Source organism: Andrographis paniculata, unplaced genomic scaffold, assembly GCF_009805555.1.
Source record: "Andrographis paniculata isolate CXL003 unplaced genomic scaffold, ASM980555v1 Contig78END, whole genome shotgun sequence".
Lineage (NCBI taxonomy): Eukaryota > Viridiplantae > Streptophyta > Magnoliopsida > Lamiales > Acanthaceae > Andrographis > Andrographis paniculata.
In genome coordinates this window covers 3,458,046-3,483,486 of record NW_026137615.1, presented here as the reverse complement: position 1 = coordinate 3,483,486, position 25,441 = coordinate 3,458,046, and the positions used below count along the sequence as shown (strand labels likewise).

The 25,441-nt window shown below is 31.8% G+C and overlaps 6 protein-coding genes across 10 annotated transcripts in view; 4 read left to right on the top strand and 2 right to left on the bottom strand.

The window, feature by feature from the left end:
* LOC127239821 (membrin-11-like) overlaps nt 1-13,347 on the top strand; it is an 85,657-nt gene extending 72,310 nt beyond the window's left edge. Inside the window, exon 5 of the mRNA XM_051258163.1 lies at nt 13,046-13,347. The gene's annotated coding sequence lies outside the window, so the exon portion shown is untranslated. The remainder of the gene's footprint in view (nt 1-13,045) is intronic.
* The window catches only part of LOC127239816 (60S ribosomal protein L7-2-like), an 80,596-nt gene extending 64,071 nt beyond the window's left edge, over nt 1-16,525 (top strand). For both annotated transcript variants that reach the window (XM_051258153.1, XM_051258154.1), the window contains exons 2-7: nt 14,710-14,896; nt 15,013-15,110; nt 15,196-15,253; nt 15,339-15,418; nt 15,510-15,612; nt 16,118-16,525. In XM_051258153.1, the coding sequence (XP_051114110.1) occupies nt 14,714-14,896; nt 15,013-15,110; nt 15,196-15,253; nt 15,339-15,418; nt 15,510-15,612; nt 16,118-16,333 (738 nt within the window). In that variant the 5' untranslated portion in view covers nt 14,710-14,713 and the 3' untranslated portion in view covers nt 16,334-16,525. The remainder of the gene's footprint in view (nt 1-14,709; nt 14,897-15,012; nt 15,111-15,195; nt 15,254-15,338; nt 15,419-15,509; nt 15,613-16,117) is intronic.
* LOC127239813 (60S ribosomal protein L7-2-like) overlaps nt 1-25,441 on the top strand; it is an 81,727-nt gene that overhangs the window by 55,802 nt on the left and 484 nt on the right. Inside the window, exons 2-7 of one of the 2 annotated variants that reach the window (XM_051258146.1) lie at nt 23,530-23,611; nt 24,147-24,333; nt 24,470-24,567; nt 24,653-24,710; nt 24,796-24,875; nt 24,967-25,069. In XM_051258146.1, coding sequence (XP_051114103.1) covers nt 23,530-23,611; nt 24,147-24,333; nt 24,470-24,567; nt 24,653-24,710; nt 24,796-24,875; nt 24,967-25,069 — 608 coding nt within the window. Of the gene's footprint in view, nt 1-23,495; nt 23,612-24,146; nt 24,334-24,469; nt 24,568-24,652; nt 24,711-24,795; nt 24,876-24,966; nt 25,070-25,441 lie in introns of those variants that run through there. The other variant, XM_051258145.1, reaches the window with a different exon arrangement.
* Nucleotides 1,446-25,441, bottom strand: part of LOC127239815 (60S ribosomal protein L7-2-like) — a 40,637-nt gene continuing 16,641 nt past the window's right edge. For 2 of the 3 annotated variants that reach the window (XM_051258152.1, XM_051258149.1), the window contains 6 exons: nt 3,143-3,327; nt 2,954-3,051; nt 2,815-2,872; nt 2,376-2,455; nt 2,186-2,288; nt 1,446-2,100 (listed from right to left, as the gene is read on the bottom strand). In XM_051258152.1, the coding sequence (XP_051114109.1) occupies nt 1,885-2,100; nt 2,186-2,288; nt 2,376-2,455; nt 2,815-2,872; nt 2,954-3,051; nt 3,143-3,325 (738 nt within the window). In that variant the 5' untranslated portion in view covers nt 3,326-3,327 and the 3' untranslated portion in view covers nt 1,446-1,884. Of the gene's footprint in view, nt 2,101-2,185; nt 2,289-2,375; nt 2,456-2,814; nt 2,873-2,953; nt 3,052-3,142; nt 3,328-4,115; nt 4,190-25,441 lie in introns of all 3 variants that reach the window. The other variant, XM_051258148.1, reaches the window with a different exon arrangement.
* Nucleotides 5,669-9,220, top strand: LOC127239820 (membrin-11-like). Its single transcript, XM_051258160.1, has 4 exons — nt 5,669-6,015; nt 7,512-7,632; nt 7,726-7,872; nt 9,020-9,220. The coding sequence occupies exons 1-4, from the start codon at nt 5,729-5,731 to the stop codon at nt 9,179-9,181; spliced, it is 717 nt and encodes a 238-aa protein (XP_051114117.1). The 5' UTR covers nt 5,669-5,728; the 3' UTR covers nt 9,182-9,220.
* On the bottom strand, nt 11,918-13,433 carry LOC127239823 (uncharacterized). Its single transcript, XM_051258166.1, has 4 exons — nt 13,179-13,433; nt 12,548-12,602; nt 12,420-12,457; nt 11,918-12,316 (listed from the first exon to the last, which is right to left on the bottom strand). The coding sequence occupies exons 1-4, from the start codon at nt 13,431-13,433 to the stop codon at nt 12,080-12,082; spliced, it is 585 nt and encodes a 194-aa protein (XP_051114123.1). The 3' UTR covers nt 11,918-12,079.

Genomic DNA, 25,441 nt, shown 5'->3' with positions numbered 1-25,441 from the left:
ATGTCGCGGTGGTGCGGGGAGGAGGAGACGGAGGTTGGGAGGAAGCCGGCGAGCGGAGCGTGCCCCTACTGCGGCGGCAAGGTGGAGGCGGTGGACGTCCGGCGGCAGCGATGGTGCTGCTCTCTCCTACTCTGCTTCAGATTCAACCGCAACTACGTCTGCACATTGTGTTCCAGAACTCTCCTTTTGTACAATTCTTATTCTTAATTAATAAATTCATTATTCATTGATAATAATGGATGAATCGTCGACCTTCATCTCCATTTTCCATCTGAAATTAATTTCAACAACTTCATTTTTGAGAAGATGAGTTTGGGGACTAGGAGGTCCCGGACCCCAACTCCCCCGTCCATGTGTATGTGTCGGTTCTGTTTGCACATCCACCGGTTCAGAGAAGGCAAATTCGATTTTTTGTAGTGGTTATAAAAATCATGTGTTATAATTTTATTTTATTTTGTATTTTCTTGGTAACGCTATATCAATGAGATATGTTCAACGACCGTGTGGTCAAAATTGACGACTAATTTGGGACGATGATGACGACAGCTGTTACGTTGCATGTAGAAATTCATGCACCGCTTGGACGGAAATATATATATATCCCTAAATCCTAATAATACCTAATCTAATTCTGCATCTCACATTCTTTCCTCGTTTCAGTTAGAATTTAATTTGCACACAAATGAATGAATATACATACATACATATATATATATATATACACATATATTTATGTGCCAATATTGAATAATTAAAGCTTTATATAAATATTATAAATTTCCCAAAACGGATAAAACGTCGACATTCACGATAATATCGTAGCTACATGGCAAACCCTTCAATTTAATATCTACCAGAAATAGGTATTATTTTATTATCTATTTTGGGTCCAAATTCAAGGATGTGGTACACTATTGGAGATCACAAGTTTCCACGGGTTTGAGCACATTAACGTTGGATTCAAAGAACCAAACTATACAAGAAATTCAAATTTTAATTGTATAGCAACAAGGATGAAAATTAGTTTAAATTTTGTTGAGAAAATTATTAACAATCTGCATAATTATTAAATTTATCTAAATTAATGACTATAACAAATTTCGACTAGTAGATGCCCACAAAAACGGATGATTTTAGGATGGGATTATTAAAACTCAACATTAAGAAGCTAGTACAATTAAACCCCTATTAGCTACACTTACTGCTACCAATTCAATTGACTTTTCCTGATGATTCAATATATATATATATAAATCAAGCATGAATTCAACTCTTGATGTCAAATTGTCAACTGCAACCAAGCCCAGATATTTAGGTACATATATACACACACATATATATATATGCACAGAAGCACACCTCCATTGAATCTTGAAGAAAGCATTTTAAACGCATTGTATGTAGATCAGTAAATATATACCTATAAGAGGCGTTTATAAAGAAGACTAGCAAAGAAAGGAGAAGCAGAAGGTCGAAGATATCGATGTGCAGATTGCATATATACCAAGAAAAGGAGACAGAATTAGAACGAGAAAAAGCACCCAGCAAGTGTCCGAGCTGCGGAGGTCAAGTTCAGGCAGTCTATGTCGAAGCTCAGGTCAGATTATTAGGCTGTTTCACGGCATGTTCAATTACAAAGAAGAAGTTTTTCTGCACCCTTTGCTCTAAACGTCTCATTCTATGTTCTCAGATACACACCCTTTGATACAATATTAAATTCGCATTTGAATGATTCATTAAATTTCTGTAACCTAAATTCAAATGTTTATATACCTGTATTTTGGAAATCAAAATGCTAATACTCTAATTGGCAGAGTTTGTATAAATCCAATGGATGATAATATTAATAGAAGAGTCGAAATTTTTTAGTACCTCATGAAACAATTAGTTCATTCTTCTAATGAGCTCGTTGATGTAATCCTCGCGGTTGCCAGCATCGCCGCCTTCAACATAGTGATTCCTCTTCTTCTTCAATCCGCCCAATGGAGCTTTGAGCTGGAATGGCCACAAGAAGTTGTTGGCTTCTTTGAAATGAGGACCAACGGTGAAGATCTCGTGAATGAGGTCTTCTATGCAAATTATCTCATTCTTGCCCAAAGACTATAAAAAAATGAAGGGATGAGAATTGGGATGCGCAAAACAAATTATTCCTATTATTGTATAGGATGGGTTAGTAAAATCAAACCTGCTCAATTATGGAGTTGTCGGTCAATGCAATCCTCTGCTTGTTTACTTTTCCGTAGCCCCTTTTGTATATCAACTCCTTGACACTTTTAAGGTTGGGGTACCTAGAAGTTATGAAGCACCAGTATCAGAGTTTTTGTTAAAAGTGATATTTATAAAAATAGTTGAGGTAATTTATTAATATAGCTTACCCATAGGTAACATAAGGCTCAACCCTGTGCAGCATATTCATGGTAGCTTTGTTCACTTTCAGAAAGACGCCGTTAAAGATCTACATGAATGCCCAATGAAAACAGTCAAAAGGAGTGAAAACAGAAGATGTGTACTTAGAATAAAATAAAAATAAAGATACGAAAACAAATTTTAGAATGTAAATTATGAAGGCGTATCACAGTGAGCAGCTTCAAGAAGGAGAAGCCCACGTTCAGTTTTAAACTCTTCAACCCAAAAAAAAAAGGGGTGCAAAAAACATCTTTTCGAGTATGATTCAACTTATACAACGGACCTTTCTAGCTAAATGGTTAATAAATTCAAAGTACACAAGTGGTGAATCCATACGCTCGTAACAACTAGATTTAGAACAGATGTATGAAAGAAGCATAACTCTTAAAATGAAACACTGATAAGTACCTGACGCAGCCTCAGAAGCTGCAGAATCTTCTTGGTTGTTGGGTGCATAGCATTAATACTGGAAGAAAATGAATGCGGCACATTAATGAAATTCTAAATAAAAGATGAAGATATCATCAGAAGCATAGAATGGGCCTACCCCCGGATCCTAATAATGAACAAAAGCTTAGCTTCAGGGTTCACATAAAAGCCACCCTTCAATCTGGCTTCCCGCTTCAATTGAATCAACTCCCTCTCCTATACAACAACAAACAATGAAATTGTAAAAAATAGACTCAAGTAGTAATCAGATCCTAATTTAAATTGAAACAAAAACAATTCTGTATACCTGTTCAGCATACTCCTTTGCATAATGTTTTGCTCTTTGACAGATCAACTTCCTGGTGTCAGCCTTCTTTTTCTTGGCTTCCTCGAGTTCTTTGGCCTTTGCAAGGGCCCACTCCTCTGACCTCTTCTGCTTCTTCAAAACTGACTCTGGAACTATGGCTTTTACTTCAGCAACCTCGGCCATCTCTGATCAATAACCATCAAACTAAAATATCAAATCACAGTATAGCATTAAAACAACAATGTGCTACCTAAATCAAACAATTTATACTCCATCAAAATTGCAACCATCATTAAGACTGAATTTTATATCATGAAAGGGTATAAGAACATCAAGTAAAAAATTATTAATGGTCCATACACCACTAGCTCTCTGCAGCAGACAAAGTACAGCATATAGACACAGTTTATTCCAGATTATTTTAATTAAAATGTTTCCACTAAATAAGCCGGATTCTTGAATCGTGAAAAAAAAAATATAAATAAGAAAAAACGTCTATCAACATACTTTCTTCTTTGCAGGACTTGCAAAATTACACGGGCAAAAGGAAGTTGTAAAAAATCATTCTTGCTCTTTATTCTGATGGAAATCCTACAAATGGACTACTAGGCTCCGCAGCAAAGCTTTCGTACAAAAAATTCAAGCACGCCTAAACTTAAACAAGAGCAAAGCTTTTTCCCATGACCAGCAACGCAAAACATATAAAACGACCGAATGGCACTGCACTTCCTTTTTTATTTCGCAATGCAAATCTGCACAGCCTACACCGAGATGACTTCTAACACCCGGTATTTCCGCCATTCTTTACATTCACTAGAACAAGAATAAGAATCACAACCAGCTAACAAAACGCGACGGAAACTTAAAACTCGCTTCCAGTTCTCGTCATTCACATCACAACCACAACATCCAAACAACCTTCGATTTGGGGATACACGATGAAAATAAGGAAATAAGAAGGCAAGCAAATTACCTGATTCGATGAGTCGCCGGTGCACACTTCCCGCTGCAGTGTGAGGCTCGGAGGAGGAACAAACCTTACAAACCCTAGGAGCTTATATATATATAGTTAGCTTAAAGCAGATTTGGATCTATGTTGGGCTGGGCTTAAATCCATTTTCTCTGCGGCCCAATAAGTTAGCCCAAATGGCTCGACCCCTACACATTAATGTCTGATACTTACAGATCATCTACTAGTCAGCAGCAGGCCGCATTAGAATCAACTTATGGGTTTGGCACAAAATATACAAATTCATAATTTTATTGAGTTTAGTTTTGATCAGATTTGTTGATTTAGATTTTAGATAGGGCAGGAGTACCTATTATTAATCAATTTTTTTTAAAAAAAATAATAATAAAACATTAAATTAATTTTTTTATTTTTAAAATTTAACAAAAATAATAATTTTATATTCAAAAAAATCATATGAATATTCATTTATATTATATCAAATAATTTTAGATTTTTAAAATTTTTACTACTTAAAACATAGACCAAAAATTAAAACCTTTAACCAAACACGTTTTATACACATTTTATTAGAAAATAGAACAGACTTCTCACATTGTACTAAATAAACATGTGTTTTATTATTTGTAATGGATCGGATTTTCTTATAGGAGATCGTGTGCAATACGAGGTTCAAATTTCAACATGATTAGATACGTAATTTTGAATATGTCGGATCTTAAATCTTGCTCGTGATTAAATATTAAATATCAATTTTGGACAATTAGGTTGTTTCATGCAAACTTTCCATTAATACAAAGGGTTTCACACGATAAATAAAACATACGGTGTTTTGTGTATTTTTAGTAAAATACAAGGATATATTATATAATTTATCATTTATTAAAGTACTTCCTTGAAATAAATAAATAGATTGAGAGTTGACAGATAAAGGAATGATTTATATTGAATTATTATTTTTTTAAAAAATAAATATCTATGTTATATTTTGTAGAAATATACATTGAAAAGTATATAAAAATTTATAAGAATTGAGCTGTTTGCAAAAATGGTTTGTTTATTATAGTTTGAAATAAATTATTAATTTAAATTTTTATTAAATCATATTTTGATAGGATATTTTGCAAAAAATAATATTACCTACGTCTCATAAAATCAATAATATTTGTTTTTGCAAGTAAATTTTTTAATATTAATAATATTATATTGGTTTATAATGAAAATTATTAAAATTGCCTTATTAGATTGTGTGATATAAAAATAATGTAAGAAGTTGTAAAATTATTAATTATGTTAGATATATAGTATAATTATTAAATTAAAAAATAATACTCTTCTTGTTTTAGAACCGTTAAAAATAAAAAATAATATTCTTATGATAAGGAGGATATATTTTATTGAAAAAAAAAAATTCATAAACAAACAAACAAATTAAAAAACATCATAATGTATTTTTTCTATTAAATATAAACAAACACAGCCTTATAAATTGGGCCGAAGTTGTAATTGGACCAGCCCAAATAGTTGGCTTATTTGATAAGGAAGAAGGCGCGGAATTACATTTCTGTCTTCAGAACTTCGCAAAAAGATCCTCTCTCGGTTTCCGACGGGAGGCGATGGCGGTGGAAAGTGGCGGAGGGGGTTTGTCGGAGTTGTACTCAAGCTCTAAGCGCTTATCTATTAAGATCAGAGATGATTTGGAGAGGCTTGAACGCTTAGAATACACATCGTCGGCGTCGGCGTCGGCGTCTTCGCTCTCATCATCGAGCGCGGTTGTTGGATCTTCCGATGATCAGGGGGCTGCAATTCGAAGAGATTTAAACCAGATCCAGTCCATTTGCGTTGATATGGATCGACTCTGGCGTTCCATCGCATCCAAGCCGCAGCGTGATCTCTGGAAAAGGTAGCGCAACATATGTGTTTGTTTCTAAGTAGTTTTGTTGAATTATATATGTTAGTTTTTCGTTTTACGATCCTTTGCTGGTAACATGGCGAGAATTTGGAACAGCTTCGTTACTTGCTAGCCAATTTTGTGTTCTGATAGATGAATTAATTTGTGAGGGCTCCGGAACTTGTAAAAGTGAACTTGCGAGCTGCTGTTATGTAAAATTTCAATAGATGATAGTCACCATACTTGCTGGCTAATGTTGTGCTATGCTGATGAATTGATTTGTAAGGGTTCCCGAATTGGTAAAGCTGAAATTACGATCTACTGTGTTCAAGTTGAATGGATTGCATAATTGTAAAGTAGATGATGCGCTAACAACTGGAAAGTCTGATGAAGCTGCTGATGAATCTTTTTTTTTTTTTTTTTATCTAATTGTTGGAAGACTATATAATACGAACTCGAACTTAATATATACATTTTTTCTATCAGCTTAAGTTTATAGGAGATCACCATTAAAATGATATTAGAGCAGGAGGTTGTACAAAATGCCCATGTGCAAGGTTCACGTGAGTGGAGTGTTGGAAGAGTAATTAATAATGCATTTTTCTATCGGTTTAAGCTTTTAGGTAAGATGATTATTTAACCGTTATTAATTTTAATAGTGATATCTTCAGCTAATTGCGAGTTGGTTAAAATGGCTTAGGGTGTGTTTGTTTGTCTTTCAAATGTTTTGGGGTGTATTGGATTTAGATTGGATATTGGATGTGATATTTTCAATGAAAATAGTTAGTTTGATTTGATCCTTTTTCAGAGGGAAAAAGTATTTTAAAATATAGATTGCGTAGTCCGAAAACAAGTTTGAAAAGTGAAAGCACAAACTTGTGTATATCTTTGAACTTCTGGTTGTCTAGTTCTCCTTGTTTTGTAGGAACTGTGGAAGTTATCTCATTCACATTGCTACTAAATCTTAATTAGTGCAACAAAGTAAGCATTCCCCGAGTATAAAATGTTTAGAACTGTCGAAGGTTATCCTTTTAGGACGAGATGTTTAGATTCATCCTATATTAGTTTGATATCTTTCGTAGTTCTTCTGGATTGAAGAAATACATCACTTGATAAATTGTAATTTGACTCAAGCTGTCTTTCTGTTTACGGAAAGTTCAACCACAATCAGGATGAAAGTGAGCTTTAAGTAGATTCTTTAGTTGATGTGATTTATATAACGATCATGATTGTGAAAAATATTCCATCTGATTAAATAATAGTAACCAAGCCTACCCTAAGAGAATTTTTGTTGATACTGATTTATTTATTTAAAATTTTTAATAATGGCGTGGAATCTTGCATTTGAAGAATAAGAAGCTGGTGCTTCTGTTCTTACATCTTCCTAATGAAATCGTTACACAATTCCTTTATAAGCTTAAAACATGTTCCCGATCTTCTCAGTCAGTATGCGTGCTCTTACATTTCATTTTCTTATTATGGATTTGGGTATAATTTCGTTCTTACAGAAAAATAGAACAAGTTAGCGAGGAGGCTGACTCATTTAGAGCAAGTCTGGACAAATACCAATTAAGGCAACAGAAACGAATACAAGAAGCACAAGAGAGAGCAGAATTACTTGGAAGAGCTGTACTTTCCTTTTCTTGATTTGAAGCCATTTGTCTTTGCTCTCCTTGTTTAAGTCGAGCCATTTGTTTGATGCCAACTTTTCTTTTGTTCCAGAGTGGGGATTCACATGTTCTGAGAATTTTTTACGACGAGGCACAGGCAGTGGAATCAGTCCGCAGATCATCCAGGGTACTAGAAGAGTCTTTTGCAACTGGAGTTGCGATACTTAACAAGTATAGCGAGCAACGAGATCACTTAAAGGTAACCATTCCAAAGCACCGATTGCGTACTCAATTAAGTATTGAAACACAATTACATATGTGAAATATTTCCATAATATTGTCATCGTGTCTTTTCAAGTTTTAACCATAGAAAGTGCATGAAAAATTAGGTTTCGTGATCTTGATTTCGGTTCAAGTTGCGCTTTAACGAATTACCTTAGAGCTTCTAATCTATTTAGTTCACTAGCAAGTCCGGGATATGGTTTAATGGAGTTAAATTGCCTTCCTTTAGGTATTTGTTAGCATCTACTATTATTATTTTAATAAGTGCAAGCTGACCTTTTATATCAGCCCTCTCTAAGAACCAAACTGAGTCTATAATGATCTAGGGTATGTTGTTTGTGTCGTAAACTCGAAACATTTTGAACAAAAATAAGGCGTCAAATGTAATGTTTTAAATGGATAATAGAGTTTAGGCATCCGATGTGATTCTTTTAAGTGCAAGATTTTTTTTTGCCCTCTAGATTGCATAGTGCAAAACATAAGACCGAAAATATAATAAACACTTGTTTGTGGGTTTGGATTTTTAGGTTAGGATTTTTTAATAGTAAAAAATTGAATTTGAATAGCTATTTGATGCAATATAAATAGATGTTGATATGATGTTTTGAATATAAAATAAATTTGTAGTATAATATAAAAAAAGAAAAATAATTATTTGATTTGATATTTTTAGAGGAAAAAAAAATTGACAAAAGAGCACAACCCTTAGGTACTGTAAGTTGAATTTCTGGGTTTTGAATAGTAAAAATTTTAAGTCGAATGTGATATAAGTAGATGTTTATATGGTAGTTTGAATGTAGTATTTATTTTTAATTTAATATAAAAAAATACTTGTTTTATTTGATGTTTTTTAAGGGAAATTTTTTTTTATTGAATACTAATGTTTGAGTTGCAAACCACAAACAAATTGAGCCCTATATATTGATTGTTAATTTATACACAAGATAAGACGCTTTTGGGTTTCTAGTTCCTTCTATACATCTGGTTATGATTTATTTTAATCAATTGGTGTAAGTTCGAAATGAATGAAAAAATTGGAAAAATTCATGTATCTCATCCGCGAAAAGATTATATGTTTTCCTAAATGTTCATTTTTGTTACCATGGTTTCTTCCATTGATGCAGAGAGCTCAAAGGAAAGCCCTGGATGTTGTCAACACTTTAGGGCTTTCAAACTCACTGCTGAAGCTCATCGAGAGGCGCAGCCGTGTTGACAAATGGATCAAATATGCCGGCATGGTTTTAACAATCGTCATCCTCATTGTTTTCTGGAGGTGGACGAGATAAAAAAAAAAAATACTTTGTGCACTCCCGGCCGAGCTGGACTTCCCTTCGACCTTCCACCAGGTACCCCCGAAATATTAGTTTTACTAATTTCTTTTTTGGCATTTTGCTAGGAAAAAGAAATGAGAATAGAAATTTGTGCACTTAAAAAATTGGGTGGGAATGTTAGAAGAAGGCTCTAGGGATTTTTTGTTAAGATTTTCTTGAAATGCATCTTTGTGTTAAGAGTGCATGATTTGAAAGATACGAAGATCCTGATAGGCTTGTAGACATACGGTGGTTTAATTTGATGTAACGGCTCGATAAAAAAAAAAAAAAAAATTGAATGTGAACTGTTGTGTTGTTTAATTTGATGTAATGCTTTGAATGTAAAATAAAATGGTAGATATTTGATGTAGATATGCCTAAATAGTTGAGTTGTCGGTTTTTATTTGTCGATCTTCTAAGTTATGGTTTTGGCCTTAGCTTGAATGATTTCGGTTCAAAATAGCTAGGTTTGTTTCTTATATTTTTGGTTTAATATGAATGGATTTGCCTATGTTATTTGAAGTATTTTTTTTTTGAGATGATGTTAATAAAATCATACGCTACAAAATAATTAATAAATTACCATCGGATTTAGAAACTTTTACCCGTGCATGGTTATATGTTTCTTCAATATTTTTGAAGATAAAAAAAATAAAAATAAATAAGTCTTATATATAGAGTTTTAGAAAATAAATAATTTTTTTTTTGTTTGTTAAATTTATTTTTATTTTACTTTTATTTTAATTTATTTTATTACTAATTTTGGCAAAAATTAAGAAATCAATATTTATTTTTTTTTTTCATTTAGTTTAATTTCTAAGTATGTTTTCAAAAATATTTCAACAATTTATTATTTACCAAATTAAAGTGGATTAATTTTAATGAACGAACATAATATTAAAAAGTGAAAAATAAATACCCAAAATGCGCACATGACCTCATGGGCTACAAATACACCACCGGATCATCTTTTACGGGGCTAAGATATAACTATACTTAAAAATGAGTGAAGTTTAGGGTTATATTTCAAACCAAACTTCCATTGCAAAATTACTATTTAAATAAATTCAAATACAAACCACAAAGCCAAAGAAAGAACCAAGGCTGAGGAAACCAACCATTACGATATAAATAATAATTTGACAATTTATGGTTTTAAACAAGTAAAAATCACACACATCTTTCTTTCAATTATCACCATAATTCACTACAAAATTGCAACAAGATTTGATCATAATCACCTCGAAGGAAGCCATCCTTGCCTCAGTCTTCCTCCTCCTCCTCCTCCGAATAATTGAACTTTATCGAATGCGATTGCAGGTCGATTTGTCCTCCTCTATAGCTACCGCGCTTTTTCTTGGTTTTCTCATGCCGGAAATCCCTGCATACAACGGGGAACCAAACATAGATGTATAAAATGTACCCAAAGAAGCTAATAGATGCAACTCTAAGAATGGAAATGGATATATATCGATCGAGAACAAAGTCAACAATATATTATATACTAAATCCAAAGTCAATCATTCAGCACAAAACATCGTCTCTTATATATCATTTTGTAATGTTTCCAAGCTATACAATTTATGGTAAAATATTATATCATTTTGTAATGTTTTCAAGCTATGCAATTTATGGAAAAATATTATGTTCTACCAAAAAGACCGTAACATCTAATGTCTATTTTTTCATTTATAATATAACATCGAGAAATCTATTTCTCATTCAAATATGTCAAATCCAAAACATCAAACACACTATGGGTGCAAACTTTACAAAGCTATAAAGAAAGGTAATGTTTGGAAATCATGAAGAAACACACCTTCCTTTGACTTGTCCGAGAACTTCTTGCGCTTTTGCACCATAACCGATCTCTGCACCATCCTGCAATAAGCAAAACAATTGAGAAGATTAAAATTGTCGGAACATTAGTGAAGGTATTCAATCAATTTAATGTTAGAAAAGCATTTACTTCAAGATACATACATACATATATATATATATTGTAGCAAACATGATTTAAGCAAAAAGTAAAGCAAGGAAAGCCGAACCTACCTTTGCCCAGTAAGAATTATCTTGAAGCCTCTCATCAGCAAATTTTACTTCATCGATCTTGACTCTTTGAAAGGCATTTACTGATTTTGGCTGCAAAAGAACAGAAATCATTTTTGTCAATATCTTCTGCGAATCCAACTCAATGAAATCATGATTCGAAGATAATAACAGCAACAAAATGACAGAAAGAAAACAATTATTTGCCTACTGAAAGAAAATCACATCTAGGTAGGTATTGAATCGTAATAGTTGCATATTAGTTAGTAACTTAGTAGAGGTCGTAAATGCGAGAGATGTCAAAACCATTAAGCAGGGAGATAAAGAAGGCACCTCGTCGGAATCCTTGCGCTGTTTCTTTGCAGATTTTGACTCACTTTTATCGACTCCCTTATTATTAAGAGTAGCTTCAGCACTTCCATTGGTTCCTTTATCAGAAATATCCCGGGCAGCCCCTTGATGAGTTTCCTTCTCTTTGCCTTCCTCTGTACCAGGAAGATTCTTAGGCTTCGATTCCTCTACTCCTCCGTCCTGAATAACCTGATTTTCTTTTTCCTCGGAATCTTTTCTTTTCCTTTTCTTAGAAGATTTCTCAGAGTCTTTAACTCCATTCTCCTCCGCCTTTAAATCCTCATTCTTTGTTTCAGCCACCATGTCAGTCTGCTTTCTACCCGAACCTAATGATTCTGATGTTAAATTGTCTTTCTTTTTCTTTTTCTCTTTCTGTTTCCTAGCCGATTGGTCCACCGTATCACGATCTTTGCTATCATCGGAACCTTTCGCGGGTTTACTTTTTTCGGCATTATTGGCAGTGTTGGTAGCCAATTATGAAGTTAAATTGTCTTTCTTTTTCTTTTTCTCTTTCTTAGTCGATTGATCCACCACATCAAGATCTTTGCAATCATCAGAACCTTTTACGGGTTTACCTTTTTCACCATGATCGGCAATGTCTGTAGCCAATTCTTGGCCCTTGGCCTTTTTCTTCTTCTTCTTCTTACCCTCAATTTCCTCACACTTCCCATTTGCATTGGCTACAGAAACCAACTGTTCTTCTGTAAAAGGCTAAAAGAAAATCATCAGGAGCAGTGGCTTTCCAAATAAACTGATTATTTACCAATGGAACGAAATTCGGGGGAAAGAATTACAGAACCACACAGAAATTTACCTTGCTTATTGAGTACCACATCTTCAGGTTCGTTACTACTGCAAAATGTGTTGGACAGAATTTCAGAAGTTGTTGTCATAGTTGAAGTACGCAATGAATTTGATATGACACTCTGTTGAATGCCTTACCAGGTCGCAGGAAAACCTCACTTAAGTTAACAGCCTTTTCCTTCCAATTGTCGTCCTGAAAAGCATAACAATGTAGTTAACCATTTTACTGCTCTACATAACTTTCACATATATGATTGTGCTACCACAAAGAGTTTCTGCACTCACTACAAGAATGTTAGAGAATAATGTTTCCTTATATTTTTGGTATGTTTTTGCACTAAGAACCAATCATTCTATGGTAAAAAGCTTTTCTTGGCCAAAAACATCATTATAACAACTATTTTCCAATCCAAAAATATCATCCAAAAACACCAAATATATTCCAAAACACAAATAATCACACAGTAAGTTTTCCTTAACAGCAAGAACACCAGTGAAAAAAGTTAAATCTTCTCACAGATTTTATTTTATTTTATTGATATAATTTCTTGCTAATGTTTAAGTCAAAAAACACCTTCAGTAATTGATGAACTTTCATCTTACGTTGATTCAATTCATCTATTTCCACTCCAAAAGGCTAGTTTTCAACTATGCTAAGGGCGAAAAACACCAGTGCAAGAGAAGCAGATAACTATCTACAATTTACGCCAAACCTACTCCCCAGAGACAGCATTAGTATTCCATTCAATGGATCAAAACGAACACAGACCTGAATTTGTGCGGCGTAGAGGAAGCGCTTGAGAACTTTGGAGAAGCCTTTGTTTTCGAGCCATAGAGCAATGGAGCAAATCATAGCATACTCGTCCTCAGCCTTCAATTGCACTGGTTTCTCCTCTTTTTTCGTCGCCATTGATGCGGATACTGACGGATTGGCCCGCCGCTGCTCCAAAAGGATGACCTGACGAGGCTTGAAGGCGACAAACAACGACAGTCGGCTAGGGCTTACGTCACCGCTCCCGCGCATATACCAGATATTGACCACGAGTCTGCGTCGGCGGTGGCGTCGATCAACCTTTCTTCTACCTCAGAGAAGGTTCTCGAATATTTGTAGATGCGCAGAGACTTTTAGGGTTCTGCTATTTTGCACCTGGATTAGATGTTGTATCTTGTGAAGCAAATGTTGTACCCTTGCTTTCTCGACGCGTTAGGGTTTATGCCTGCAATGAATGTTGTACTTTGTGATTTTGAATGTTGTACAGTGTTAATTGGGCTCGTGGCCCATTATTGAAATGGGCCAAAAGGCCCAAAAGGAATAATGGCATCTCCCTATAGTTCTCTATCTTGCACATAATCAGATGTTGTACCTCGTGATGTGGATGTTGTACCCTTGCTTTCAGGGCGCGTTAGGGTTTAGGCCTGAAGTGAATATTGTACTTTCTGTTGTTAATTTTGTACGCTGTTAAGTGGGCTCTTGGCTCCTTATAAATGGGTCCGAATAGGCCCAATAAGAACAATGGTATTTCCTATATTAGGGTTTGCGCCTCCCTTTGTCTGCAGATCTCTCTCTGCAACAAAGAAGAAACCCTAGAAGGTGCTGCGGTTCAAGTTTTCAACAGGTAATTTGCTACCCGTTGCTTCGTTTTGTTCGTCGAATTGAGAAGATTTTCTTTCTTCAGAAGATTGTAATCTGATTTTTGATTAATTTGGGTTCATTAGATTGATATTTATTTTATTTTTGAACATTGCGATACATCGTTGTTTGAAATCGGTGAAACTGAAAACTATCTTTCGTAGACTTTATAGTATTGTAGTGCTCTTTGATCGGATGGATTTGGGAAGCTTTGTAGGATCAGATTCAGTGTGTGTATTAAATTAGATGTTATGTACCTGGGAATTATTAACAACAGATTTGCTGCCGTTAAAGCTTACAGTAATTAATTTGCTATCTATATCTTCGTTTTGTAATTGAAATTGTAGTGTGTTAGTTCTGCTAAAGGAGATTGCAGTGGGATTTTTAGTTCAGATTCATAAGATTGGGATATTTTATTTTTTTTGGTGGACGTGTGATACGTTCGTTAATTTAAAATGTTGAAACTTATTGTTTGTATGCCTTTATTGTATCAAAATGCTGCTAGATCTCCGATCAAATTTGGGAAGCTTTGTTGTATAAGGTTCAATGTGCGAATTGATTTGATGTTCTGTAACTTGTATCATTAATAGTAAAGCAAATTGTTGGGCATATCAGATATTTCAGTCCGTGTAATGATTTCTTATTTTATTTTGATTGATTTATGTGATAGAGAGATGAGCGACGAGGTAAAGGTTGGGATACTCGTTCCCGAGTCAGTCTTGAAGAAACAAAAGCGAAATGAGGAATGGGCCCTTGCAAAGGCGAAAGAACTCGAGCAAGCAAAGAAGAAAAACGCTGAGACTCGCAAGCTAATCTGCAAAAAAGCAAAGGAGTATGCCAAGGAATACGAAGAAAATGTACGGTTGAAATTACCTTATTTTTCGGAATCAATGTGTATTTCTTTGATTTTATTCGTTTTAGATTAAATGTAATTTCTGTGATAATTTTTACTTTTCATCCTTTGAATGTTTAGGAGAGGCAACTGATTCAGCTGAAGCGTGAGGCTCGTTTGAAGGGCGGCTTCTACGTCAGTCCCGAGGCCAAGCTTTTGTTCATCGTTAGAATCCGTGGGTAAGGCATTTCAACTACAATTCATGTAATTGATAACTTTAATATTCTCAAACATAGATGATTAAATTACTGTTTTCTCTATCAGTATTAATGCAATGCACCCGCAGACCAAGAAAATTTTGCAGCTTCTGCGACTGAGACAGGTATGAATGCGGCCAATTATTTAGTTTCCGAACCTATTTGTTTGCACACAACATTTATCTAACAAATTGATTTGAACTACTGTAGATTTTCAACGGGGTATTTCTGAAAGTTAACAAAGCTACACTGAACATGCTTCACAGAGTCGAGCCATATGTTACTTATGGGTAAGACATTCTCTCATACCTCTTATATGCCTTAACATTTATTCACGACAAACGTCTGGAAAACCCTCATCATAATTACACAAATTTTCAGATACCCCAACCTTAAGAGCGTCCGAGAGCTGATTTACAAACGAGGCTATGGGAAAGTGAACAAGCAGCGGATTGCCTTGACAGACAACTCTATCATCGAGCAGGTACCTTGTGTGTTTCTTTTGAGTTTTTGTTTATGTTGTGTTTGTGTGGGGTTTTGGATTTATATTTTGAATTACAATAGTTATTTGACTTGATATAACGAAGTGATGATTTGATGCTTTTATGTAGAGTTTTTTTTTATTATTATAATATAAAGATAAAAACAAGTATTTGATTTAATGGTTTTGGAAGAAAGAATTCGATCCAAACAACCACAACCTTAGGTTGGGTTCTTTTGTGGGTTTTACAACGTATTTTTATTATTTAGATTCTTTTTTTTTCTCTAAAAATATCAAATTAAACAATTATTTTTTTTTTTTATATTATAGTACAAATCAAACACACCCCTAACTTTCTTTGAAAACAAAAACTTTTCTTTTTCTCTCAAAATACAAATCATTACATCCTTGTTAACTCAATGTCTTCTTACGCCGTGTAGTTTTCAAAATCTACTGTTTCTTGATGGGCCCAGCCGTCTTAAATTGCTTTATTTCGATTTTTTGATAGACATTGGGTAAGACGGGAATAATTTGCGCGGAAGATCTCATCCACGAGATCATGACGGTGGGGCCCCACTTCAAGGAAGCGAACAACTTTTTGTGGCCATTCCAGCTGAAGGCACCCCTGGGCGGGTTGAAGAAGAAGAGGAACCATTACGTCGAAGGCGGTGATGCTGGTAACCGCGAGGATTACATTAACGAACTCATTAGGAGGATGAATTAAGTAAGCTTTATCGCAATTTTGCTTTTGCTGCATTGAATCGAATTTTCGATCTGCTTCTTCAAGACTTATTTAGGCACTTTACTAAGGTAAAAATATGTTTGTGTTGCTTGGTAGGATAATAAAAAAATACACTATCATTAAAATTAAAAAAAATATTTTGGCTTTTTAGTAAAATATCATTTTTTTTCTGTACTCTGAAAGAATACTTTTTATATTTTTATTTACTTTTCTTAAAATTTGTACTCTTAAATGAGTGTAAATTTTGATGATGGTTAGGGTGAGTATTCCGATTTGAAAATCCGAAATTTTTGGAAAAATCAATTCGAACCGAAATTCGTAATTCGAACTAAAAATTTCGAACTAAATTAAAAATTTTGAAATTCTAAATATTTATATTATTATTTTTTTAATTTGTAAATTTTCTTTTATATTAAATATAAAAATTCGAACTAATATTATTTTATAATATTAAATATATATAATATATTAAAATATAATTAATAAATTTGAGTTTTTTATATTAAAATATAATATTTTCTAATAAAATATTAAATATGTACAATAAAAAAAATATTAAAATGTTATATTTCGGATTTCGGATTGGTTCGGATTTTAAGTAAATTGATCTGATCATAAAATTCGAAATTTGTTAAAAATTTAATCCGATCAAATCCGAAAATCTGAAAAATTTGAACCAAATTTTAAATTTCAATATAGGTCCGTAGTATTTTGAAGTAAGAAAACAGAAGTTGTGGCGGTAATTTAGGAAATTTATTAGTGAATGTGTTTAATTGATGGTATATGTTTGATTTATCAACAGTGGTAATTGTTATTATGAAAAAAGTAATTATTACTTGGTGTTTGTTATTTATTTAGGTTGTGTTGTTTTAATTTTACTATATATTTTTACTATTTAGTTTTTTTTTTTTTTTAAGGTATTACATCAAATAATTATTTTATATATATATTTATACTATAAATTTATTTTATATTTTAAATATTATATAAATTTTTATTTATATTATATCAAACAACTATTTAAATTCAATTTTTTATTATTGAAAAATTCAGACTAAAAAAATTAAAACCCAAAAACAAACACACCATATTGTATTTATAGTATTATTCTCCATAGAGTGTGTTTTGTTTGGAAGATTTGTTAAAACTTAAACTATTAATTAAATTTTTTTCTCAAAAATATCAAATCAAAATATAAAATCATACAACTATTCAAACCATAAGTAGATGCTGAATAAATCATATCCATTTAATATTGTAATTAATGAAGGATAATTTAGTTTATTACAATTTTCAACTTACAATCCACTCTTATACTCCCTCCGTCCCAAAACTATGATTTTATTTGAGTTGGGTACGATATGTAAAAGGTATTCATATTATATTGATAGTCGGTAAAAAATATGAATAAAAGACATTTTTATCCTTGTGAGTGTATTAGTATAAAAAGTAGTGATATTTGTATAATAATAATAATAAAAAAGTAAGAATGTATTAGTATAAAAAGTAGTGATATTTGTCTAATAATAATGAAAAAGTAATAATAATTTTACGGTGATATAAGTATTTATGAAAAAAAGGATATTGTTTTGGGACGGACAAAAATATAAACAAAACTATTGTATTGGGACTGATGAAATATTATTTTGCACAAATAAATGATTTTTTACATAACATAGTTTAATTCCACCCGACAGAGAGAGATCTTGATAAATAAGTACTCCCTTTTGACATCTTTTGTTGTGGAAAATAATGTGCCAATTATTTTTATTTTTGTTGGCCGTTTTACATATTTTGTTTTTTTTTTTTTTTAAAATATTAATTATTAATTTTAGTTATATTTTAAATTTTATAATTTATAATTTATTATATTAATTAAATTATTTTATTATTTTATTTAAATTCTTGTGTTTACTGTACAACATGGAGACTTTAGGGTGTATTTGTTTGGAGGTTTGGATTTTAATTTGGAATTTGAATAGTAAAAATTTTGAATTTGAATAGTTGTATGATGTGATATAAATAGGTGTTGATGTGATGTTTTGAATGTAAAATAAATTTTTAGTATAATATAGGAAATGAAAAAGAGGTGTTTGATTTGATGTTTTTGGGGTAAAAAAATTTTATGAATAGTAGAAAAAAAATCCAATCCCTCAAACAAACACACCCTAAATGAATATTATATTACTTTCTCCATCCACGAACTAACGTGCTACTTTTTTATTTGGGACATTAAAAAACTATTGTCATATTTCATTTTTTAAACACAAATTTTATTTTTTTACCCTTAATTTATTTATTACTTTTAATTTCTCCTGTACAATTAAGGACAGATTTGTTAATTCATAACAAAAAGACAATTACTTAAAAAATTATGCAAATATACTTTAGGATAGTAGAAATTAGAAATTAGACTGAGAGTATTTTTGGGGGTGTTTGTTTGAGGATTGGATTTTAAATACACTATTCATCCTATTTTTCCCCCCAAAAAATATCAAATCAAACACCTATTTTTTATTTTTTATATAATACTAAAAATTAATTTTACATTCAAAATATCACATCAATCCCTATTTATATCACATCGTACAACTATTCAAATCCCAACTCAAAATTCAAAAGTCCCAAACAAACACGTAAATTGTGTAAATTCAACTGAATCTCATTACTTTAGCTCGCAGTCTTGATTGACTGCGGTCTTCTTTAAAACGTGCTCTCTCACTTTTATTTAGGGTGTCTTTGTTTAGGGTTTGAATTTTGAGTTGGGATTTGAATAGTTGTATGATGTGATATAAATAGGTGTTGATACGTAGTTTTAAATGTAAAATTGATTTTTAGTATAATATAAAAAATAAAAAATAGATGTTTGATTTGATGTTTTTAGGAGAAAAGAATTAGATGAATAGTAGATTTAAAATTCAATCCCTCGAACAAACACACCCTAAACGTACTCTTGTCTTTTTCTAATTATATTGTCTATCTTGATATTAAAATTATTGCCTCTTCATTCTAACGAAAATATAATTATTTATTTTTTATACGTGAATTTTAATATATTAATATTTTATAAATAATAATATAATAAATTAAAAGATAAAAGATAACTTATTCTAAAAATCTTTTATTTTATAATGATATTATTTATAATTTGGTAAAAGATAAGAGTTTTTAGAGTTTTTTTTTTTTTTCCTCAAAATACCTAATATATTTTTGTAAGAAAATTATTATATTATACATATTTATTATTTTTATATTATATAAAAAATTTACTATATTTTACAAAAAAGAAAATATTCCTATAAACCAAAATACAAAACAAACAAAATTAAAATAACAAAATGATTATATTAGTTGTGGATATAACGAGTTATTATAATTTAAAATATATTTTAGTCTATGAGATGATTATGTTAATTTTTTGTGTATGTATAATCTATTTATAATAAATTATTTTATTTAATCATAATTTTATTATTTATAAATTAATAAATAATAATAAATTTATCATTTTTTTTTTGTTAATTTTCGTAAATTTTCACTATAATCTTATTTTATTTTATTTATATATTTCTCTTTTATATTAAAATTAATTAGTACTCTTTTTATTCAGCTAAAATGTATATATTTATCTTTGGTGTGGATTTTAACTAATAATAATATTTTTAATTAAAAATAAAAAATAACAAACTTTCAATTGCACAGAGTGAATACATAATTAAAAATATGTAAAAATATTTTTGTTTGTTTTTTTTTTTTTATAAAAATAATAATATAATGATAAAAATAGAAGTATTTTACAGAAAAAGAAAAAAAAATATATTTTTGAAAATAATTACTTTATAATTAGATAATTCAAAATAAATATATATATAATTTGTGAGTGGATAAAAAATAATATAATAGTTTTATTAAAATTCGTTTCAACGGATATAAAATTCGTGGACTGATGAAATATTATTTTGACAAAGTATATTTTCCTAAATTTTTTTATATAAATATAATTATTGAAAGAAACGAAAATATCCTTCTAATTATTGTCACTGTGAGACACAAAATTTCGTAATGGCCCACTTTGTTTACTCCACGATTCTCCACAAGTTGCCACGTGTACATTACCCTGAGCCGACTCGGTGCACGTTAGCTCCATCACCGTCGTCGAAGCTTCTCGACCTTTCTACACATCATTCCCCGCGCTTATAAAAACCTCCTGCGCGCGCGCCGCACCTCCAATTCATCAAAAATTCCCAATCTCAGAAAACTGCTGCAGTTACAGAATTACAGCTCGAAATCTATCCTAATTTTATCCGATTGATCAGGAGATTATGTGTTTTCTCGGATGCGCGACGGAGGAGACGGAGATCGGCCGGCGGCAGGCGCCGGGATCCTGCCCGTACTGCGGCGGAAAGGTACAGGCGGTGGACGTCGCCGCGCGGTGGCGGTTTCTGTTCTTCCCTGTCGGATTTAGGTACGGACGGAAATTCTTCTGCGCTCTCTGCTCCAGGCGTCTGCTTCCGTACGATTCGTATGCGTGGTGAATCGGGTGATCGATTGAATTCGAATATGGTAATGGAACTGCCTCATTTATCAACTGTGGATATCGTATTTGTTGCCGATTGAATTTTTGTTTTTTTGCTGTTGTTCATTGACGTAGAGGCGTATAGATACGAGTTTTATTTTATTTTTTTAAGGTACTAGTCTGTTATTGAAAAACTTTTGTTGTATAGACACGAGTTTTGTGTACGAAATTGTATCATTCGTTTTGGGGAATCGGAGGATTGAATTTGTTTATTGTGAGATGAAATTGATGAATTGATTATCGTCTTCTTCAGTTCCAACTTTCATTTCTCTTAGTTTCAGAATATCACTTGTGGAGTTGGATTCTGTGTGTTCTCTCCATGGACTCCGGCGCCGGAATTATCCACGCCGCCGTACAGTCTCCGGTGCACTGTAGTGTGTGTGGATTTGTCCTTATTATGAATAATATTTTTTTAACAAGTATTTAACTTATTTAAAATATTCATTTAATGACAACAATCAAATGTCAATTTTTCTTAAACAATCTTAAGACTGAATTTTATTTATTACTGTTGTATTTAATTTCTCTTTTAAATATATATGATTACATTCTATATTAAAAAAAAAAAACCCCTAATATATATTCTCAATATAAATATAACACATGTCCATGTACGACGACGCTTTCGCTCCTCCAAAATATCGGCGAGAAACCTAAGAAATCCGGGATCAGCCGAATCGACATTTTCGACCAACACGATGAGCTTTCCGACGCTCCGCAACGCCATTTCGAGCGCGGCCGAGTTCTCGGACACCGTAAACGGGCAATTATTCTTCGGATCCAAACAGAATAAAAAATCCGAAGAACCGAATACCGCATTCGCTATTCCGACGGCTAATCTTTGTTTTCCGACAATATCGTTTCTCCGAATTAACATCCACGTATCTTGTCGACGATCGTAACCTTCCATCAATGCGGTCGCTATCGACGGTATCGACTCGATTTGCCACGGAATGCTCTCTCTAAGCGTCCCGACAATATCCTCTTCGATTCGGTTGCAATCGCATTCGCAATGTGTTCCGAGGGTCAGCACTGTATTTGCCGCCTTGTATTTATTAGGACAATGTGAGCCGTACGATAAAGAAATGTCTTCGATTTTCTTCATGAAGTAATATCTTCTGAATTTAGTTACACATGCGTATAAACACATTAAAGGGTCTACAAATTTAACTTCACTTCGTTGGGTTTGTTTGGTTGTGTTTTTTAATTTTATTTGAAATAATGCGTTAGATCTGTCATTTTCTTTTTTTCGATTAGTATTTGGATATGATATTTTATACTTTATTAGAAAATTAATATTATATTTTTAATAAAAATTATGCTGATAAATAATATTGATTTGAATTTAAAATAGTAACAAAATAGAACTCATCAATTAAAGGTTCTTTACTTATATTTTGAATTTATTTTTCGTATTGTTTAGAAACTAAATTACATATTTTTTTTATTAAAAATCTTAACTGTCTCACCAGTTGATCAACAAAAATCTGATTATCAAAGTGTTTATGTTTAATTTTAAGTGTTATATATAAAAATAAATAAAAAATAATTCAGTAATACTTCATCCGTCTCTTAACAATCTATCTATTTTTCTATTTTGATCCGTTCCATAATAAAGTATTTATTTCCTTTTTTTTTAAGTAATTGTATTATCTACCTAACATTACAAATACCTTTCAAATTTACAATATATTACACAAATGTCATTTAATTTATATCATACAATAGTTAATTTAGGGTGTGTTTGTTTGAGGGATATGTTTGAATTTCTACTATTCATCCTATTTTAGGCAGTAATAAATATATAACTCTTAGGCATTCCATTTATATATAAATTAGATATCAATTAATAAAATTACAAATAATGCACTGTTTGACCATACTATACTAATATTTTAATTAAAACATAACATTATTATTATTATTATTATTATTATTATTATTATTATTCTTCGGACACATATGATAATATTTATTGAAAATAATATAATATTCTAAATAGATCTCAATAGATAAACACTAACAGATACAACTCTCTAGACAAATAGAAGAAATTAATCAAAACCACAACTAATGAAGTTAATATATAAATTCTACGTAATGTTAAAATGCTATATATTTTTCTTAAAAGATAAATCAAATAGTCAATTTTTTAACCGTATCATCTATCAATTTTTCTATAAAAGCATTTCAATTCCTTGATACACACCATTCAACAATTAAATATTATTATTTCACAAAAAAAATGTCAAAATTATTATAAATTTATATTAGTTAGATTAATTTAAAATGTAAAATATTTATATTTATATTAATAAAATAAAAATATTAACAAAAATTAATAATTTAGAGTAGATCAAACAACAAAAGCAACATAACAATTATTTTTTAAAATCAGCACAATAATAAATAAATAAATAAATAAAAGAAAATAACAAACTTTTGAAAAATAATTATTATTATATATATATATATAATTTTATTTTTTATATAACTATTATTATATAACTTTATTAATCTTTTGAAAAATTGTTAATCTTGTACGCTTTTAAGTGGGCTCTTGGCTCCTTATAAGTGGGCCCAATGCTATTTCCTATATTAGGGTTTTGCGTCTCCCATTGTCTGCACATCTCTCTGCAACAAAGACGAAACCCTAGAAGGTGCTGCGGTTCAAGTTTCAACAGGTAATTTGCTACCCGTTGCTTCGTTTTGTTCGTCAAATTGAAAAGATTTTCTTTCTTCCGAAGATTGTAATCTGATTTTGATTAATTTTGGTTCATTAGATTGATATTTTATTTTATTTTTGAACATTGCGATACATCGTTGTTTTGAAATCGGTGAAACTACTCTTTCGTAGACTTTATAGTATTGTAGTGCTCTTTGATCGGATGGATCGGGGAAGCTTTGTAGGATCACATTCAGTGGGATTTTTAGTTCAGATTCATAAGATTGGGATATTTTATTTTTTTTGGTGGACGTGTGATACGTTCGGTAATTTAAAATTGTTGAAACTTATTGGTTGTATGCCTTTATTGTATCAAAATGCTGCTACATCTCCGATCAAATTTGGGAAGCTTTGTTGAATAAGGTTCACTGTGCTAATTGATTTGATGTTCTGTGACCTTGTATCATTAATAGTAAAGCAAATTGTGTGGGCATATCAGATATTTCCGTCCGTGTAATGATTTCTTATTTTATTTTGATTGATTTATGTGATAGAGAGATGAGCGACGTGGTAAAGGTTGGGATACTCGTTCCCGAGTCAGTCTTGAAGAAACAAAAGCGAAATGAGGAATGGGCCCTTGCAAAGGCGAAAGAACTCGAGGAAGCAAAGAAAAAAAACGCAGAGACTCGCAAGCTAATCTGCAAAAAAGCGAAGGAGTATGCCAAGGAATACGAAGAAAATGTACGGTTGGAATTACCTTATTTTTCGGAATCAATGTGTATTTCTTTGATTTTATTCGTTTTATATTAAATGTAATTTCTGTAGATTAAATGTAATTTCTGTGATAATTTTTACTTTTCATCCTTTGAATGTTTAGGAGAGGCAACTGATTCAGCTGAAGCGTGAGGCTCGTTTGAAGGGCGGCTTCTACGTCAGTCCCGAGGCCAAGCTTTTGTTCATAATTAGAATCCGTGGGTAAGGCATTTCAACTACAATTCATGTAATTGATAACTTTAATATTCTCAAACATAGATGATTAAATTACTGTTTTCTCTGTCAGTATTAATGCAATGCACCCGCAGACCAAGAAAATTTTGCAGCTTCTGCGACTGAGACAGGTATGAATGCGGCCAATTATTTAGTTTCCGAACCTATTTGTTTGCACACAACATTTATCTAACAAATTGATTTGAACTACTGTAGATTTTCAACGGGGTATTTCTGAAAGTTAACAAAGCTACACTGAACATGCTTCACAGAGTCGAGCCATATGTTACTTATGGGTAAGACATTCTCTCATACCTCTCATATGCCTTAACATTTATTCACGACAAACGTCTGGAAAACCCTCATCATAATTACACAAATTTTCAGATACCCCAACCTTAAGAGCGTCCGAGAGCTGATTTACAAACGAGGCTATGGGAAAGTGAACAAGCAGCGGATTGCCTTGACAGACAACTCTATCATCGAGCAGGTACCTTGTGTGTTTCTTTTGAGTTTTTGTTTATGTTGTGTTTGTGTGGGGTTTTGGATTTATATTTTGAATTAGAATATATAACCAAGTGATGATTTGATGCTTTTATGTAGAGTTTTTATTATTTTTTATTATAATATAAAGATAAAAACAAGTATTTGATTTAATGGTTTTGGAAGAAAGGATTCGATCCAAACAACCACAACCTTATGTTGTGTTCTTTTGTGGGTATTACAACGTATTTTTTTTTTCTCTAAAAATATCAAATCAAACAATTATTTTTATTTTTTTATATTATAGTACAAATCAAACACACCCCTAACTTTCTTTGAAAACAAAAACGTTTCTTTTTCTCTCAAAATACAAATCATT